Here is a 19,127-nt window from a genome sequence, read left to right on the forward strand (position 1 = left end):
GGGGGGTTAAAGAAAAAATAAAACGTGGTTCGTCTTCACCTACTTTAAGACAGTTTTCTTTTATTAAACAGATTGAAATTCAATCAAGCAACTTGAAGAAACGACTGCACACAAATATGTTTAGCAATCAGAAAGGTTTGCGTTAATTATTTGAAAACTAATAAATTTCAAAGATTTATATTTCCACGATTCCAAATACTATTTAGTTTTGAGTTTTGACCGAAAAATATTTTCCTACAATTTTGCTAAACAATGAACTTTAGACAAAGGATTAGAAAACAAAAACAATAGGAGTTACAGGCACTCGAAACTTTTATTCATGTTACACTAAAAACAAACATAAAACCATAGCACGGGGTCAAGATAATATTTAGACAACATTTCAAGATATCACAGTCAGACACAATATTTCATTACGATCATACAATATTTCTCTGCGTAGACCACCTTTGTTTAGTCTCCTCTACATAGTTTTCAGTGGATGGATTCGAAATTTAGCGTATACCATGTAGGTGAATTATCGCGCGTTCCGTTAAGTATTCACTCGTCAATATATATGCAACTTTATCATGTTATAATTTCTGAGTGGTATCGGAATGTTGTTCACATGACTGTTATATCACATACCAATGACAAAAGCTTCACGGTATTATTTACATTTTCATAACAAGGTTATCTTTCGTACATGGATAATTGTCTGTGTAGCAGATCAACGGAGAAACAACCCATAAGTTTGGAGAGCCAAAAGGCTCACCAGATATGATGATGTTCGTAAGGCTATGTACTAAAACGATATGTCCATATTGATGTGGATTTTACTTAATAACTGATATGCGGCTGTTGTAAACATGTACATGATATATGGAACGCCAAATGGCTCACATATGATGGTGTTCTGAAGGATATGTCCATGTTCTAAAACGATATGTCCATGTTGATGTGGATTTAATTAATAACTGATATGCGGCTGATGTAAACATGTACATGACATGGAACGCCAAAAGGCTCACCACATATGATCTTCTAACGATATGTCCAATATTCACGTGGGTGTGATTGAACTGTACAGGGGCGTAGCGAAGGGGTTTTTGTTGGGGGGTGTGGAGAATTTGATTTGCCGACGGATCTGGAAGTGGTGACTGAAATGGGGGAGGGGTCTAAGGGGAGGGGGTCTACCCCTCCCCTTTGGAAAATTTTTAGTTTTGAAACGTCCTTAGATGCAATCTGGTGCATATTTTAAGTCAAATTTGATTTGCCGACGGATCTGGAAGTGGTGACTGAAATGGGGGAGGGGTCTAAGGGTACGGGGTCTACCCCTCCCCTTTGGAAAATTTTTAGTTTTGAAACGTCCTTAGATGCAATCTGGTGCATATTTTAAGTCAAATTTGGTACGGAAGAAGCTCCCGTTCTCCTTTTCTCTATTCAGCTTTACTTCTTTCTTCCCCTTCCGCTCTCTTCACCTTTTCTCCTTTTGCCGACAGACCCAAAATTTGCCGACAGCGACCAAATTATTGGGGGGGGGGGTGTGACACCCCCACACCCCCCCCCCCGCTCGCTACGCCCCTGGAACTGTATATACCGAATCATAACCAAGAAAGACATCACTTGTGTGAATATATATTAAAACACGGGTATAAATCTCACACTGAACTAACATACAGCATAATGTACTATGTATACTAAAAATATACAAATTGTCATTTGATATTATTATTATTTGTTGATAAGTAAAGGTAACCCGAGCAACCGAGGGTACTTGTTTATACTTTTTATCTTTCTTTTATATAGAGTAATGAAGAGTATAAGAACTGGTAACACGACTCTGTTCTAAGTGAAGGACTGTGTGACGGTCATGTTACATCGAGGCAACAACAAAAACATCCTTAAAAGGTCATCAGCATTATAGCCCCAAAATTTTTCCAAACATGCATTGCAGTTGTTAAAAGAAAATATTTAGAAAGCACTTCCCTGTCTTAAGGTTGGAACCTCTAAGTTATTCATAGAGATATAAAAGTACAAAATTATACAAACAGTGCAGAGAGAGAAATAAAGGTTATAGTATTTGCCATCAAAAGTTTTTCAGCACGTTAAAAATGGCAAGAAGTTTTCAAAAGTACCTTTTTTTGTTAATTTTTAGAGGCTCTGATTTTGTAAATTGTTTTCAGCCATTTTAGGATTATGTTTTAGGAAAAAAAAAAAAGGAAAAATAAATAAATGTGTCCTTTGTAAAAATATGTAAGCATGGAGTGGACTTTCTGTCATATTTGGTGTTTTGAGACTTGCGAGCAATCTTGACTACCTGTAAAAGAAGCAGGCATGAGCTTTTCCGCGAATTATCCGTGATTTCTTTTCTACCTCGGCGACAAAAACTATTATCCTAACACACTATAGCATACGCAAACTGGAGCCTATACCGCAATTTTGGGAAAGTTCCGTGATTTTTTTTTACCCCAGGCTCATCTGAAGAAGCGCTGTTGAAGTGCGAGCATGTGACCATTATTAGACTGCCTACAATGAGTGTCTAGCATAATTTGGTGGCATGATACCATTGACCTTCTCATGTATAGAAACTGGTAAAGTTAAGTCGCTTATCTTTATTTACAGATTGACGTCATATGCTGGCTTAGCGTCGAGTGTGTGGTACAACGGCAATGAAGTGTGATAAATAAGAATGGATAATTTCACGGGTAGGTTTTACAAACAGACTGACAGAAGTGACTGAAACCTTAAGTGTTTCATAGGCTGTTGTATATTTATTACACTATACGAGAGTGCTGACTGCATTAAAGCTGCAACTTGGGTTGAAATTTGGGAATATGTGATGGTGGATACACTATATAGGCCTATAAGACCTGTTGGAAAGGAAATGGCACATGAAAAATACAAGAAAACATTACAACACATGTAACGTTAGGCTGTACAAAAATCACAGAGGAACAAGGAAATTGGGAGGTATAAACAGGGACGTCGGAAGCCAATTCGTAACTCGGAAACAATGTTTGGCACAAGGCTCCCCACCCCCCCCCCCACGACTCCCACCCTCACTCCTCTTTGGTATCCCTCATTTTCGTTAGTAGGCCTATATCATGAAAAAGAAAAATACATTATTCGTTATCCTATATTTTGCCCGGACCACCTTATTGATCCCAGTCCACTCCTCTCCTATCCCGCATATAAGTAAATGGTTCCAAGTCTTTACCAAAGGGAAGAATACCTCGCTATCTCTGAACTGCGAAAACGCCAAACTTGTATTGGGTCATGGCTCTCGTCAGTGGCGTAGGAAGGTACTTTTGTGTGTGTGGGGGGGGGGCTGAAGACTGATGGCCGGCCTGGGGGAGGGGTCTAAGGGGAGGGGGTGTCCCCCTCCCCTTTGGAATTTTTTGCATTTCCAGGTAGCCTCAGATGCAATTTGGTGCAATATAGCACACTTCAACACCCACTCCATTTTGTAAACTTAATTTTGTATTTTCACCAGGCCTTAGATGCAATTTGGTGCTCCAAATGAGATTTTTTTTCTCATTTGGAAATGAAAAAGGGGTTTTCTGACTTGCGAAGCGGGGGGTGGGGGCGGAATGATACTTCCGTCCCTCCACATTTTTCACAGGGGGGCTGGCGCCCCCCCAGCCCCTCCGGTTCCTACGCCCTTGGCTCTCGTATTGGATAAGTACGGTATGACACTTTCTTTACACGCTATATTTACAATTTTATTGTCAAGTGAAAATTCAAGTTATGACTCATCGCCGTATATTTGATATCATTAAAGATTTATAACCTCCAATAATTTTATTTTTATTTTATTTCTTTTAGATTTTATACAATTATAATATACTGTCTACATATTGGACCTGTAGGCAATACTTTTTTTTTTTTTTTTTTGATTAAGTGCGGTTTGGGGCATACCACTTATCCATGGCAACGACCGTCTCTTTATCTTGTGTGACGTCACAGTCGATAACCCTTTAAGGCGATATAGTGCCGAACCGACGATGTTCCCATATCGTTTGCATATTAAGGTCAACGTTTTCTAAATTAAAATATTACCAAGATGGTTTTGTTTGGTGCTCGAATCTTTAGAGCCATCGGCAGAAATGATTTTGAAATCATATTTTACTAAAGAAAACGAAAAAAAAGTGAAACATAGGAAGATTTGTTAAACAGTTAGTCAAAAGAGAGGCGGCGGTTTTGGAGGTTATCAGATAGGCTATAGTGATATAGGTCAGCTAATATCTAAAGAACAAAATAGTAATGCGTGTGGTTTATGTTGTGATGGTATAATGTGATAAACTCTGTATGTATATCAATTGATTTATATACTGCTATAGCATATAGGCCTACTCAGTATGATGGATGCATGGTTTGTCTAATACAGTATAAGGTTGGTCTAATATAGCATAAGGCTCTCTAAGGAATATGCTTATTTCCTTTCGTTCTGTTTTGCCTTGTTTTTTTTTATATTTATGTTTTTATATTGATGCCAATTGCTTTACTATTAGGTCTGTGCAACGTACAAAAGCTCCATTGAGCTTATTGTTGTCATTCCACAATCTATATTTCATCGTACACAATGAATACACAATATAGTTTCAATCAAAAGAGATTGAAATATGCTTGAAAGGCTTGAATTGCTATATTGCTTTGTAGAGTCGAACAAGCTATGCTATATAAGCCTAACTATATCGATGATATATCAGTTTGAACGCTATTAAAGGCTTTAGTGATATGCTATATCGGTGAGTATATATCGATTATTCATAGTATTACTAGTGCAATCTATAGAATACAATATATAATGGAATAAGTCTCTAATGGTATATCCGTTAGTATAATCGAATTCGGTTACATACTATGATCGAAATATATATATATATATATATATATATATATCTGTTAGCATTTTCAAACAATAATACCACGGCTATAGTGTGATATATGGGTTAGTATAATCAATCTATATAACCACGGCTGGATCAAAATCGGTTCTATATATAGTATATAGTCGAAAAATGTTACCACGGGTAATGTGATAAATGATCGGTTGGTATAAACTATAAAAAGTCTCACGTGATATATCGACGTGTTATAATCCACACGTATATGAGCAAGCATTGTGATATATCTATCGGCTAGTGGTGACACAGCATATATATAAGGTATAATCCTACTGTGAAGTACCGGGTAGCACGTTACAATCAAGAAAGCTAGTGTGCTAAATCGGTTAGTGTTACAAAATATAACGGTTTAATGATATACCGGTTACAGCGTAATCGAAAAGTACGCTCTATAGGTCCTACTATAGGCTGGTGTGATATATCAGTTCGTATGATGGAACAAATCTATCATGCTATATGTTGGGTACACTTGCCAATGTGCAGGGGGGGGGGGTCGGCCAGGGGGGTGGAATGTCAGAACCTCCGGAGAAATTCAAGCATATTTAACTTGGGGCCAACACTGAAAACCTAACATTACTTGCACAGCATACCAACGATTGAACGCTTAATTTAATTAAAACATCTCTCACTTTCACAAAACCTATATAACTATATATACGAGCACGTTGGAATAATATTACAATCTGTAATGATGTGAATACATAAATATAAATATAAATACTCACTGTTTCCTCGATTGATTCACATTCCGTGACTTCTTCAGAACATAATTTATACGTTGTCATCTTGCTCCAGTAGGATAAATGGATTATTTTCTTTACTGGGATTTTTTCCCCGCACAAAAATAGTAACCCCAGTCAGAGGTGGAAATCTTCAAACGTAGCAGTTCCTTTGTTCCAGAAGAACTTCCAACATCTTCTACAGCAGATAATTACAGATTTGATACCGACGTAAAAAACGCGGAGCGAAGCAGAGAAGAACACAAAACAGCGGGAACTTCCTTCAATCGTCTTTCGTCATATGTTTTGGTGGGGAAACAAAAGGCTTGTAGTCTCTGCTAAAAAGGCCTAGATGAGTATGTTGAAATATGACTCTCTGTAGACCTATAAGTGACTGGTAGGTGATTCCTGTGAACATATAACAAATAGAAGAACAAAATAAGATCGAATATCAGAATGCACGTAAACTGTTGCTGTATGTATGTAGGCCTATGTATGTATGTATGTATATATATATATGTATACAGGGTTCGCAGGTTTCTTCCGGGGGTGGAAAAAACCGCGGAATAAACCGCGGTTTATTCCGCTCGGAAGAAATAGGTTTCTTCCGGACAAAATGGAAGAAACTCATTTTTGGGGGAAAAACTTTTGATAAAGTTTCATAACAACCTGCAATAATTTCTAACTATGTAATAAATGGACAAGAAGCACTAAAGTGTCATCTAGGTAGTCTAGATCTAGGTTAGGAGCAAATGACCTGCTTCCAGCATATACTGTACACAATATAGTACTAGGCTACTAGCATCGGACAATTCAGGGAACAACTATGGGCAAGCTTTATTTTGCAGACCAGGATTGTCCTGATTATAGCCCAGTTAGTTAACAAGAGCCCAAGGGCACTGTGGTTCCTTGCTTGGGGTATATGACAATACACATAATATTATCAAGCAAGATTGGGCTGAAATAGTCCAAGTAATTGTGGTCCTACATGTTCCCATAAAGTAACCAACACTATAGCCAACACTTTTGTGATCACAAAATGTGATCGGATTTTTTATCAAAAGGCATTTTTGAGATCTAAATATGGCGTCGAAAATGTAAGAAATATAAGAGACCTACAAGCGTGTCACACCACACCATTCACAACTTGTCCCAAAATATCAACCATGTCACACCTTGGCATTGAGATTTAATTGCATTAAATGTCAAAAAATTAACTTTGAACTTGTATGTAACTTCACACACAAAGGTCACCCGGAGGTCAACCAATTGACATTTTTGATCGGTGAGACCTAAATAGAGCATGACTGTAAAAATTCAAACATTTTTTCTTTGCCCATTTTCTCCCCCCATAATACTACTTTTTTAACATTAGCTGACCTTTGGTGACCTTGGATCACATAACCGTTAAGTTTGAAAATATTCCCCTATACCATTTGCAACTTGTCCAAAAAAATCAACCTTGTCACACCTTGGCACTGGGAGTTATTGCATTAAATGTGTGAAAATTAACTTTGACCTCAAATAACTTCGCACACGAAGGTCAAATGGGGGTCAACCCATTGACATTTATGATCAAAAGTTACCTTTGACATCTGAAAATAGCATCGAAACTGTAAAAATCCCCAAAACACGGAAAGGTCACCAGAGGTCAAATTGAGGTCAAGGGTCACCCAGATGCGGGTCGACAATTGGATTACATTGAGGCAACTCCCAACCCTAACAGACATTTTGTTCTCAAGTTATTGCAAAAATACTAGTTTTTTATCATTAATTGACCTTTGGTGACCTTGTATCACATAACCGTTAAGTTTGAAAATATTCCCCTATACAATTTGCAACTACTCCAAAAATATTAACCTTGTCACACCTTGGAACTGGGAGTTATTGCATTAAATGTCTGAAAATTAACTTTGACCTCATATAACTTCGCACACGAAGGTCACACGGGGGTCAACCCATTGACATTTATGATCAGAAGTTACCTTTAACATCTGAAAATAGCATCAAAACTGTAAAAATCCACAAAACACTAAAAGGTCACCAAAGGTCAAATTGAGGTCAAGGGTCACCCAGATGCGGGTCGACAATTGGATTACATTGAAGCAACTCCCAACCCTAACGGACAATTTGTTCTCAAGTTATCGCAAAAATACTAGTTTTTTATCATTAATTGACCTTTGGTGACCTCGGATCACATGACCGTTAAGTTTGAAAATGTTCCCCTAACCAGTTAACAACTTTTCCCAAAATATCAATCTTGTCGCACATTGGCACTGGGAGTTATTGCAGTTTTAATATGTTCGGTTTTTGGACCATAAATGACCTTTGGTGACCTTTGTGGGCACCAAAAACAATAGGGCACACCTTCTCCATATGGCGGATCTATAGTCCAAGTTTGGCCTCAATCCAACTTTCCCTTATTGAGATAGAGCGTACCCAAGAAAGTGTCACAGATGCACACACAGACACACACACACACACACACACACGCCAACCTGACTGCATAGGTTCCTTTTGCTAAAGCAAGGAACCAAAAACTAGTTTCTGAGTGAAGGGGCAAGTGTTTGCTGGAAATTAGTGTAGGCCTACTACAATACACACTCATTATTACCATTACATTGACCACTATGACCATATTTTGTGGAGCTTGAACTCAAGACATGAGGGTTACAGATTCGACTGGAAGTTGTAGTGTGAAATGAGGGCTGGCTCGTGGCCAGCTGTGTTTAATTGTGGATGTTTGTTCTTTTTGCTTTTGGGATGACAAGTCCTCCTGTTAACTACAAGTTGTAATTTAGGGAAATGCAGAAATTAAACTGTTGCCTAAATCGAAGAGATGTTGTTCGGCTGTTTTCTTGGTGTTCATTGTATTAAATCCTCAGTTCATGGGCCAATCCAGGTTAATCATTCATACAGTATGGCCAGTTATGCAATTCTGGTTGATGGGGGGATCGCGAGATGATAAGTAGTCCTTCAATATTGTGATATACTGTAAAGCAAACATCTTTTGGTGAAGAAAAACAACCCAAAATTATAATTAAAACAAAAATATCATATTTTGATGGTTTCAATGGTATGTATTTCAGTCAGATGGTGGTAAACTATTTGTCTCTTTATCATGTATGTGGGTTGTGCTGCTTATATGCCAATTTTCACAGTTTCTTCCAGTTTCTTCCGGTTTCTTCCAGTTTCTTCCGGAAGAAACTGGAAGAAACCTGGAAGAAACAGGTTTCTTCCAGTTTCTTCCACGTCCCCGGAAGAAATAGGTTTCTTCCGGAAGAAACCGAACCCTGTATGTATATATATGTATATATATATATATATATATATATAAATATATATATATAAATATATATAAATGAAAATCGTAATGAGTTGGAAAATCAAGAACAGTGAAAAAACTTTCAGCCTCCACCGGGATTCGAACCACGGGCCTCCCGCTCTGTACGCGGACACCCTAACCACTATAGGCTATGTACGCTGATTGTATGTCCAGAGGTTCGAAACCGGTAAGGAAGATCGTAATTCCACTGTAGGCGTTTGTCACCTGTATCGAACAATACTAGTTCTGTTTTTGGTGACATATTTTGCCCCACTCTAGAGATCAAACATGATGCTAACCAACTCGAAAATCATTTGTGATTCCTATATATATATATATATATATACTTCCAATCACTTACCTAATTCAATTATTGTATCTCACTCGAGATCCAGCCTTTCTCTAAATGCAGCATAGTTGTTTAACAGTTTTTCCGTTATTCCTATATATATATATATATAAATATATATATATATATATATATATATATGTAGGCTATATAACTTTTGATCACGTGAACATCAAGTGATGAAGTTAATAAATGCAAATATTTAGCCTATGTATATCATATATATAGCCTATATATGTAGCCTATATATAAATAGGCTGTATGTATAGGCTATAGGCGTGTATTTGAATTTGCTAAGTTGATCACTTACCATACGAAGTACGGTAACCCCTGAGATTGTCACTGGCATTCTTTCATTGCATTAAAATCATGGCTTGGAGAAATTTAGACACAGATTTTGACCCTCCCCCCCCCCCCAAAAAAAATGCGTACTGGTAAAGATGCATTTGAATGTTCCCCAATATGCCAATACTGCTAACAGTCAGCTGCAGTTTATCTTCTTTCCTTGTACTAAATATGTTAAGTCTGACTCGATTTTTATTTTTGCCGCAAGATGTTTAGAGAATATATATAAGCAAATAAAGTCTAACATAAAAAGTCACCATTTTTCTGATGACTTAGCCCATTTTATTCACCTCCCTTTGATGATTTTCATCTTGAACGAATGATGCTCTATAGCCAATGTAAATTTTTTGATCCAAGTCAATTTCTTTCAAATCTGCTCTCATTTCTTTACCGATGCTGAAAAAGTTTTATACAAAAAAAGAATCTTGTTACGCAAATTAACAGCGCGCCTGATCAATGAATTCTTAAAAACGAGAGACAGAATCATTGTCATGCGCATGCGTATTGAGAATAGTAAATACGGTTCCATGGCTTCTGGCTTGCTTGATTAAAGAACATCCCAGCCGATCACGAATTGCAAAGATTAAAACTGGAACTCATTTCCGCTCAGCGACCGTAACCTTAAAAAATATGAACTTTTATTCTCCTAGTTTTGATGGTTTCATATGGACTTAAGTTATTTTTTTGTATTTTATGTATTTATTCATAAGAAAGAGTAACTCCTTTTTTTTTAAGTCTGGTTGATATTTCATGATGTATGATTATGTACGAACTTTGGTCGCGATATATAATTCTTGCAACAAAGTACAAAAGTTGGTTGCATTCCGTTGTTTTAAAAGTTAAAACTGAATTTATCATACAATTCATTTTACTGCGCACCAGGCGACACCAAGCATCATCGTACAATGCACAGCTCTGCTTGCGATACAAATGACAAGGTACGATGCGAGTCTTTATTCTCACACCCGCCCCCCCCCCCCCTTGCCGACCACCACTTTACCTCCTTCCTCCCCATTGGTGCATCGGATTGTTACTTATTATGATTTAACAAAAGACACATCTCCCCCTCGACATTGGACATCGTCGTGTGATTTCCTTATCGGAAAGAATCGAAAGAACATTTTTGTCAAAATCAACTCAAAAAACTGTTGTAGTAAACTGTTACATCGTCTGTCGTTACATTTACATATACTATTCATGCTGCTTTCCATATATATACTATATCAATTTAAGTCGCTTTGTTTACTGTTTTCTTCGTTATTGATGGACGGTAAAGATAATTCTCCTCATAATGTTTCAGGAAACAAATGACACTACAGATGAACACGGAAAATAAATGAGCCATATTCAGAGGACTGTCAGAATGCTTCAGAAGCCCAAATATCGACCGTAGGGAAAATATGTTTGATATATCGCTACTAAATTTACAAAAAAAAATAGAAGCGCGGATCTGGTTAGAAAACCAATATATGAAACAACAACAACAACAACAATAATAATAATAATAGTGTGTAAACTATATGTATATATATTCACTTTCATAAATGAGTTGCAACTTCTTTAATCTTCCAAGTCAGAAGTGACAAAGTATAAACACATATAGACACTGCAGGCGTAAAGATTTACATTACTATACAAACCATAAACTAGGCTCTGACGTCATTGTCCATAGCAACGAAGCTCTTTCGGAAGACGTTGATGAGACAAAAGACTTGAGATACAAAACCCTTTTGAATGCAACACCTTTACCTATTATCATAAAGATGTTATAGGTGAACTCCTCCGAAAAAAACTAACACAAGAGATTTTATTCCGTTTTGGGAGATAAAATGCTTGCATAATGTCATGACGGGGTTGGGGGAGGGAGGGCGGGTGGGAGGGGAGGGGGAGGGAGTTATGTCACATGTGTGACGTCATGTAGTGCCTCAATCATATAAAATGTAATGAAATTGTATTTACTTCCTTGTTTTTTTAGTATATAGTTTCACGCTGAACTTAGTGAATGGCTTTATATTATTATTTAAACAATGCAAGTGTTATTGGTATGTGATACAAAAGGTTAATGAGAAAGTGTCATGTACCTTCTCTATCATAAAAAATATTCGAAGGCAAAAAAAAAAAAAAATTAATGGCTCTAAATATCACATTAGAATGTTTTAGATTTTAGACGCAGTTTTGGTAAAAAGATAGCGTTTTGTGGGTTGTATATGGAAACTTGTTTATAACTTCGCAGTCATTCATATAACATCCGTGATTTGGTTTAACAATTATTGAAACATGGTCAGCTGTGTATATATGTTGCACTGTAATGGCAGTACAACAAAACACAAATAAGATTTAGTCTGTATCCGTTACGGTAAGCAGAGCATATGAATATATATATTTTTTTTTATCGAATTGGGGGTTCAGGGATAGAGGGGTGGGTGAGAGGGGGAGGGGATGGGCAGGGTGCGTCGAGATCCAGGTCGCGCCCCAGGACGGCTATATCACCGTGCCTATACTTTGAAGTATACAGCTTCCCCTGTGTAGGCCTATATGATAAAACTGGGCATACATTACATACAATATTATTTATCCCGTTTTCCCGACCTATATAACTGACGTGGACCCCGAGAGTCTTTTTCCCTTGAACTCTTTCCCTCGCCTAGTGAGAGGGACGAGAAAAGGAAGCCTAGTGGGGACGGGGAGTGGGGAGGGGGGACGACAACCTGGAGCAGAAGGGAAATGAGGAAAACTATTATTTAATATGCTTTGTGAATATTCACTACGTCAAGTTTCTCAACCCACCCCGTGGCCATGCCCGAAAGGCCTATGTACAGCACCTTGCTCTATATAAATGCTTGCCACATAAGTATGATTTTATGGAAAGTATTTTCAAAACGTTTTTCTTTTCTAATAACTCATCATATCTCACGTTACGATGCCCTCATGCATCCCATCCCCACTCACCCGTCCATGTATCAAACTATACCAAGTTAAATGTAAGCAACAAAGTATATACGCAACCGTATATAAACAAACCAATCCATGCATGGGAGTTGTTGCATCATTACAAACAGACTGAATTCAATAATTATAAGCCGACCCCCCATTTAGCGGAAGTTTGACGTCATAATTACGACATACAGACTTTAACAGATGTAACGTGTTTAAATATTTTACCGCAACCGTGCACGTGGTAAATCCAGGGAGCTGCCTGGTTAGATTCTTGCCTATCCCCAAAATAACCTAAAATAACGATACTTTTGCCACGATTACAAGACCAAAATCGATTTTGACAGGTACATCTGATTCATGGCTGCGGTACAGACTGTGGTTAACAATCGGTGTGGGAAATTTCCACCTGCTTGCAAATCTTTCTACTATAAGAGAATGCTCTAAACAATATGGTTTTTGAATTCGGAAATGATTTGTTGTCGTAAATTCATGGCATAAATGATATATTGAAGCACTTGTATATCTTACATGTATGTACTTTATGAAATTAACTTTTAAATGGTGTTGTTGTTGTATTATTAAATATCTGTTATCGAAACCACTGTCCCTTAGAACACTTGTTTTGGTCAGGCTATAGTGCATTAAGAGCGCACATAAACTTGAACCGCTGGACGTTTGAGTCGCGACCACTGATCTGTACACTAGTGTACAGATCAGTGGTCGCGACACTAAAAACGTGCGTGATGAAACACCCGTGCGTCACCGTACAAGAAAAGTTTGAGGAAACCGCGCTATATATCTTTTAGGACAAGAATGAGCAAGTCTTGGCAAACAGGCATTGCATTAAAGGTTACCATGTAGGTTAATGAGGTTATCCCCAAATTTCAGTCTGCTAAGATCCTGAAAATGTTCCTGGAAATTATGGAAATAAATTATATTCCAAGTTATTTCCCAGAATGTAGAGAGGCGTGTTACTCTTTAGATAAGGAGGAAGAATGGTTTGCGTGTAAAACAGTTTATAATGTGTGTTGAAGTTTGAACTGCATAATAAAACTATTATGTGACTTTTAAGCATATTTAGATTGTACAATCAGTACTATTGACGTTTCATGTATAGGTTTACAATTCCTTTATTTTTGAAATGTCAATTAACGCGTTCGTGTAATATTAGGTGGGCGTAATAACGAGTATCGAAATGTTTTATGACTGAAAAGTTAACGGTACTTAACTTATCTGTTAGCTAAACGGTATTCGGAGTCGGGAAATCTATCACCATGGAAACCCGTGGATTTTGGTTGGCCAAATATACAAGAGGGTTATCTGAGCAACTGAGCGTTACCGTACTATGCGTAAGGATAAAATGTCTTACGCGTAAACTGTCTTGTATGAAGAGAAGCCAACCATGCAAGTCGTATCAATTTTAGGCGTTGTGCGATCCAGTATTATTATACTCGTATAGGAAAATGCCTACCATTTCTAGAAGAAGACATTCTTTATTGCATATTGGTAATTAACAATTGGTTTTCATGTAATAACTTGACACTTCGAGTAAAGCTTATTAAATTCAATCTAACCGATAGAAAGAAGAATCACGGTTAAACGCGCACGTGTGATATGATGACGTCACGTGATTTGATATCCATACCTGGATATAACCCTTTGTTGTGACGTCAGAGAAGTCCGTGCGCAAAATTTGCAATCGCACGTAAACTTACTAAACTTTTAGTTGATTCTTTTGTGATTTATGGACAGAAATGAACGACACGTGATTTCACCAAAGCCGAAAAAAAGCCCAAAACAAAAACAGAAAAACATCAGTTGAGTATAGACTTGTGTCTGCTTTAAGTCGATGTAAAGGCTTCCCTAAGCTGTAAGTACCACATGCAATTACAGTAAATGCTGCTATTTACAGATAAAGTAAGCCATATTAAACGTCTGAAATTTCACCCGGCTAAAAACACTATCCCGAGTAAGATTATCCAGGTGTAGTCGCAAAACAAGCCTGGTTATAAATTATTCAGCTTTTGGTTTTTGCTTCCTTAAACTGCATGCGTGATTTCGTTTCATATATATATATATATATATACATATACATATATATATATATATATATATATATATATATATATATATATATATATATATATATATATATATATATATATATATATATATATATATATATATATATATATATGAAACGAAATCCCGCATGCAGTTTAAGGAAGCAAAAACCAAAAGCTGAATAATTTATGAATTGTTACATAATAGAGTCTTGCCAAGAACAATGAAACTAGTTTCAGATGGTAAATATTGAATATGGTTAGGCCATGAGGGCTGTAACTGTTCCTTTGTTCTGTTGTTAGGTTATAAAAAAAGAATTTAATTGTAATGCAACACTACCTAAAGACGTATGAATGTTTACATGGAACCTACTCACAGTTAACGATGTAAATCACAAATCTTTCATTGCCCTACTGGGGCATATACTGTTTGATATCTTAATGCTGAAAGTGAAGGTCACATTGACAACTCAGCCAATTCATTCCATATTCTGACAGAATATGCTAGAATGGTCACTAAATATCTCTCTACGTAGCTTGAGAATTTTCTGTGACTGATAAGGGAAAGTTAACTTTCCTTTGTGTCACCCTCGCGCAGTATTTAATCAAACTTGTTTCCTGTGATTATAATCACCATGAACCTGATGCCGGGAAGTCTTTCTCACTGAGCAAGGTTCCTTTTTGCTGTATGCTGGATTGGGGCACTGACCTAGATAACACTAACAGCATGTGTGGTGTCATTGAGTATAGTGTAGCCAAATTGGTGCCCGGATGAGGGGGTGGGGTTGGGGCGGGGTGGAAGAGCGCAGAAAAATGTGGAGCAGAATTTGCGGGCACATAATTTGGGAAATGTCAACTGACGCCGGAGTCGCTAATGCGAGCGTGGAGCAAGAAGCCATGTCGGCGAGGGGTCCATGGGGGGGGGGGGGTCAGAATTGATTTCAGCTTCAAATCATCACAATTGTCGAGGTAGATGTTTGTAAGTTATAGTCAGTAGAAGTCAAAAAATGTGTATCTTCCTGTCTAAGGTTTTCTATTTAGACATGGCAAAATCTCATTTGTGAGACACCAGGGGAGTACCAAAGATTGGGGGGGGGGGGGTGCCTCCCATGGTAACGCCACTGGTTGAGTGCTATAGTACTACTTCTATAGCTATTCCGTTTGACATGGTATTCTGGCATTGAATTTATGGAATGCTCCTTTAAGTGTAAATCTTGGTAATGACGTAGACTCTCGATGGAAGCCCTTTATGTAAATCCATTCTTTTAGTATATGTATTAATTGAACGAAAACATTTTGAACAACTGAGGACTCTTGCACCTAGTTTGTCCTTGACGATTACCTTTGCAATGCATTGTAAACATGTCACTGAAATCGAGGCCATAAATTAAATGAAGGTATTGTTTTTTAACTGGATTTTGCGTTGCATCTGCGTATCTGACCCAGTGCATGGTCTGTGTGTACGTTACTACAACTTTCATTGATGAACCTAAGCTGTTTAAAAGCCGTCATTTCTCAAAATTAAAAGAGATAAAGAAATACAGCTTAGACCGATAGTAGTGTTTTCATCTGCCCTTCATATCATATCAAAATGAAGTTTGTGGATAACAGTAATTATTTTACCTCACATACGTTCATTCCGAAAAGTCAAAACGTAGTCTACAGTACGAAAGAACTGCAGATCTAGAGGCCGTAGTGAATTCTTGGCACGAAGAAAATAACTTACATATCGCAAGATGTCATATGAACGGAATTCGGCAACTCAATAAGTCTTGACTACGTAAGCTATAGACTATATGAAGACCTACAAATAAGCTTTCTTAGTATCGTCACGCGCCGTGACGTGCATAGATATATATGGACCAGGGAGTTGTTATGCTTGGACCATGGTGATATTTAATACGTATACATATAGCTATATCTGGAGCCAGGATGGTATCTAAACACTGGTGGTCTATCAACTTTCGGTGATTAATCTTGTTTATTATTATGACGCAATATAAACCCGGACTTCTTTTGATACGGCGATTTCCTTTCCGAGATTGAAAAATGTGTTTGGTAACTTGCTTTGTATGAAATGCGACTTATAATATGCGGGTACTATAAGCCTGCTTAGAGAAAAAAAATTGTGATAAGTCTATAATTTGTTAAAACAGAAAATTTACTTCGAACACGGACACTTACCGTTTAATGAAACCAGACGGCGAAAAAAATACTTCACTGGAATCACGTAGGGATAACACCTAAGTCCACAATATCATCAATGCCAGTCAGAGAGGCTTTCTTCAGTACTGAAGGCAACAACACGTATATAAGCAATACTTATTTTATCAATGGTTGAGAAATCTCGCCACGCGCAGAAACATCTGTTGTCAACTTCACAAACAGACTGTCAGGCTTGGCTGACACGAAGTAATTTCAGCAGAAATGTACGGAGGCGTTTAGTAACCATATTTGTTTACATGATTACAACTCACAGTAATCAATAATGAAATATTTTAGTTCAGATTTTTAAAAAGAACCACTTTCACTGAGTGTGTTAATTAATAGTGGGATCGCGGAAGGAAAGAAATTGTCAAAATTTATATCCTATTTTACAATTTACGCCTTGAAATGTCGAAATCCAATAGTTAAAGTAGATTGGAGAATTTCGTTCCTTGGAGTTGGGGTAAAAGCATAGAGGTTGCCTAAACTCATGTATTAACTTGATGTTTGCATGCAGCGAATTTATTTTTGGTATATTGTTCGGTCCTTGAAACACGTTTAATCTTGATGAAAGTAAATATATTTCCAAATAGTAATGTTATTGTCAATCGATGTGCGCACATGAAACCAAATACGGTAACCACTTATACGTTAAAAGACGCTAGACACACACATAATGGAACCTTAACTGTACCGTAGTTCACTGCATCGACGGTGCCAAAGTCGTGTGCGAAAGCGGAAATAACTTCTGACGCGTCACCGTGAGAATCTGTATATAGATATTGAAGATGAAGAATGTGTTTATCTTTTTAATTATTGTTTTGATATACAGTGTCAGACGTGTCAGCCTATCAAATTAGATGGTAATTCAGAACGACCAATTAACGCATGTTGTGTGTGTGAGGAGTGTATTCCTTGGTTTTCTTTGTCTTAAGATAGCATCCATTCAGAATAGTCTTTTAACATGATGAAATTAAAAGGCTAGTAGATAAACATGTAGTTACTGCTTAATTGAGGTTTAAAGGGGGAAGCAAACCCAACCATCATATTTAGCTTAAAGATATGCTTTATTGGCTCCTCGATATAGCACGTTATAGCTATGACAAGTTTTGTGATTACGTAATCGAACTTCCACGGTCGTAAATTGACCTCAGGCGGTATAATTAGCCTGCATAGCTTCTTAACACCATTAGGCTCTTCGTGTAAACACTGTGTGGAAGTAATATTCATGTCTACAGTGTAGTTAATCATATAGTGTTCACAAAAAGGCAATCGTATATAAGAAACAATATGTGGCAGACGTTGCAGACTAATTGATAAAAAGAGGTCATTTTTACGACCAAGGCAGGTCGATTACGTAATCTCAAGATGATAACGTGTTATAGTTGGGTCGATACAGCAGACCTTTAAACTGTTAAATGACAGTCCTCTTTGACGAGCAGCTTCCCCGAAATGTACAATGTGCTATTCTTGTGATATTTTCACGGTGAATGTATAAGCAGTTTTGATACTGACACCACCCACAAGTATTACGTCATGTTAAAAAAAAAACACTGTACATTTTAATTTTTTATGCAGTAATTGCAAAACCCATCGATTTCCCTTATATAATAAAAAACATTGAAATACGTGAAGACAATTATTAACAATTGATACACATATGTGGCTCCGTGAAGTCATGTTCTAGACTTATCTGTGGAAGGAACGTTAAATCGATGATACCATCCGAATAGGAAAGGCTTTTGTAGTCTGTTTGGAGACGTATAGCGCAAGATTATCACTGTCAGTGTGTTAAAACGGAATATACAGTACAAGTTGTTAATTAAGACTATGTATGACTTGGAAGAAAATTGATCGCGTAGTCAAATCAGATGTCAACACCTTACACCTCCATGGTTAAATTGAGAGGGGTGTGTGGGAGGGGTTGGGCTCGTATGCGTGCATATTCAATGTATATCCCTGTGTTCAAATGACAAACCCCAACATTAATCTGATATGCCCCATTAATACTTGTTGAAACTTGTACAGCTTCGGATACAGTCATTCACGAAACTTTATACAGCAGAGGTTAGCCAAAAATGTGCGCGATCCATGTTTTTTACCGTGACCTTCACTATGTGGTAATGGCAGTACTAACAGCCTATCTTTGGTTTTGAAAGGAAGAGGTGGGGGCGCAGTTGAGATATTCCAAATTGAGTTTGGGGAGACAGTGGGGGGAGAGTGGGGAGAGAGTGGGGGGAGACAGAAAGACAAGTTAAGCAAGGACGGGGCATGGAAATATCGAAGGCATGTAGG

General features: G+C 37.4%; 1 protein-coding gene across 1 annotated transcript in view; it reads right to left on the reverse strand.

Annotated features, from left to right (window-relative positions):
• Positions 1-16,969, reverse strand: part of LOC139969617 (uncharacterized) — a 30,717-nt gene extending 13,748 nt beyond the window's left edge. Inside the window, exons 1-2 of the mRNA XM_071974730.1 lie at positions 16,812-16,969; positions 5,615-6,016 (exon numbers count right to left, since the gene is read on the reverse strand). Of these exons, the coding sequence (XP_071830831.1) occupies positions 5,615-5,674 (60 nt within the window). The 5' untranslated portion in view covers positions 5,675-6,016; positions 16,812-16,969. The remainder of the gene's footprint in view (positions 1-5,614; positions 6,017-16,811) is intronic.
• Between the last annotated feature and the right edge of the window lie 2,158 nt (positions 16,970-19,127).

The sequence above is a fragment of the Apostichopus japonicus genome, chromosome 7, assembly GCF_037975245.1.
Source record: "Apostichopus japonicus isolate 1M-3 chromosome 7, ASM3797524v1, whole genome shotgun sequence".
Lineage (NCBI taxonomy): Eukaryota > Metazoa > Echinodermata > Holothuroidea > Aspidochirotida > Stichopodidae > Apostichopus > Apostichopus japonicus.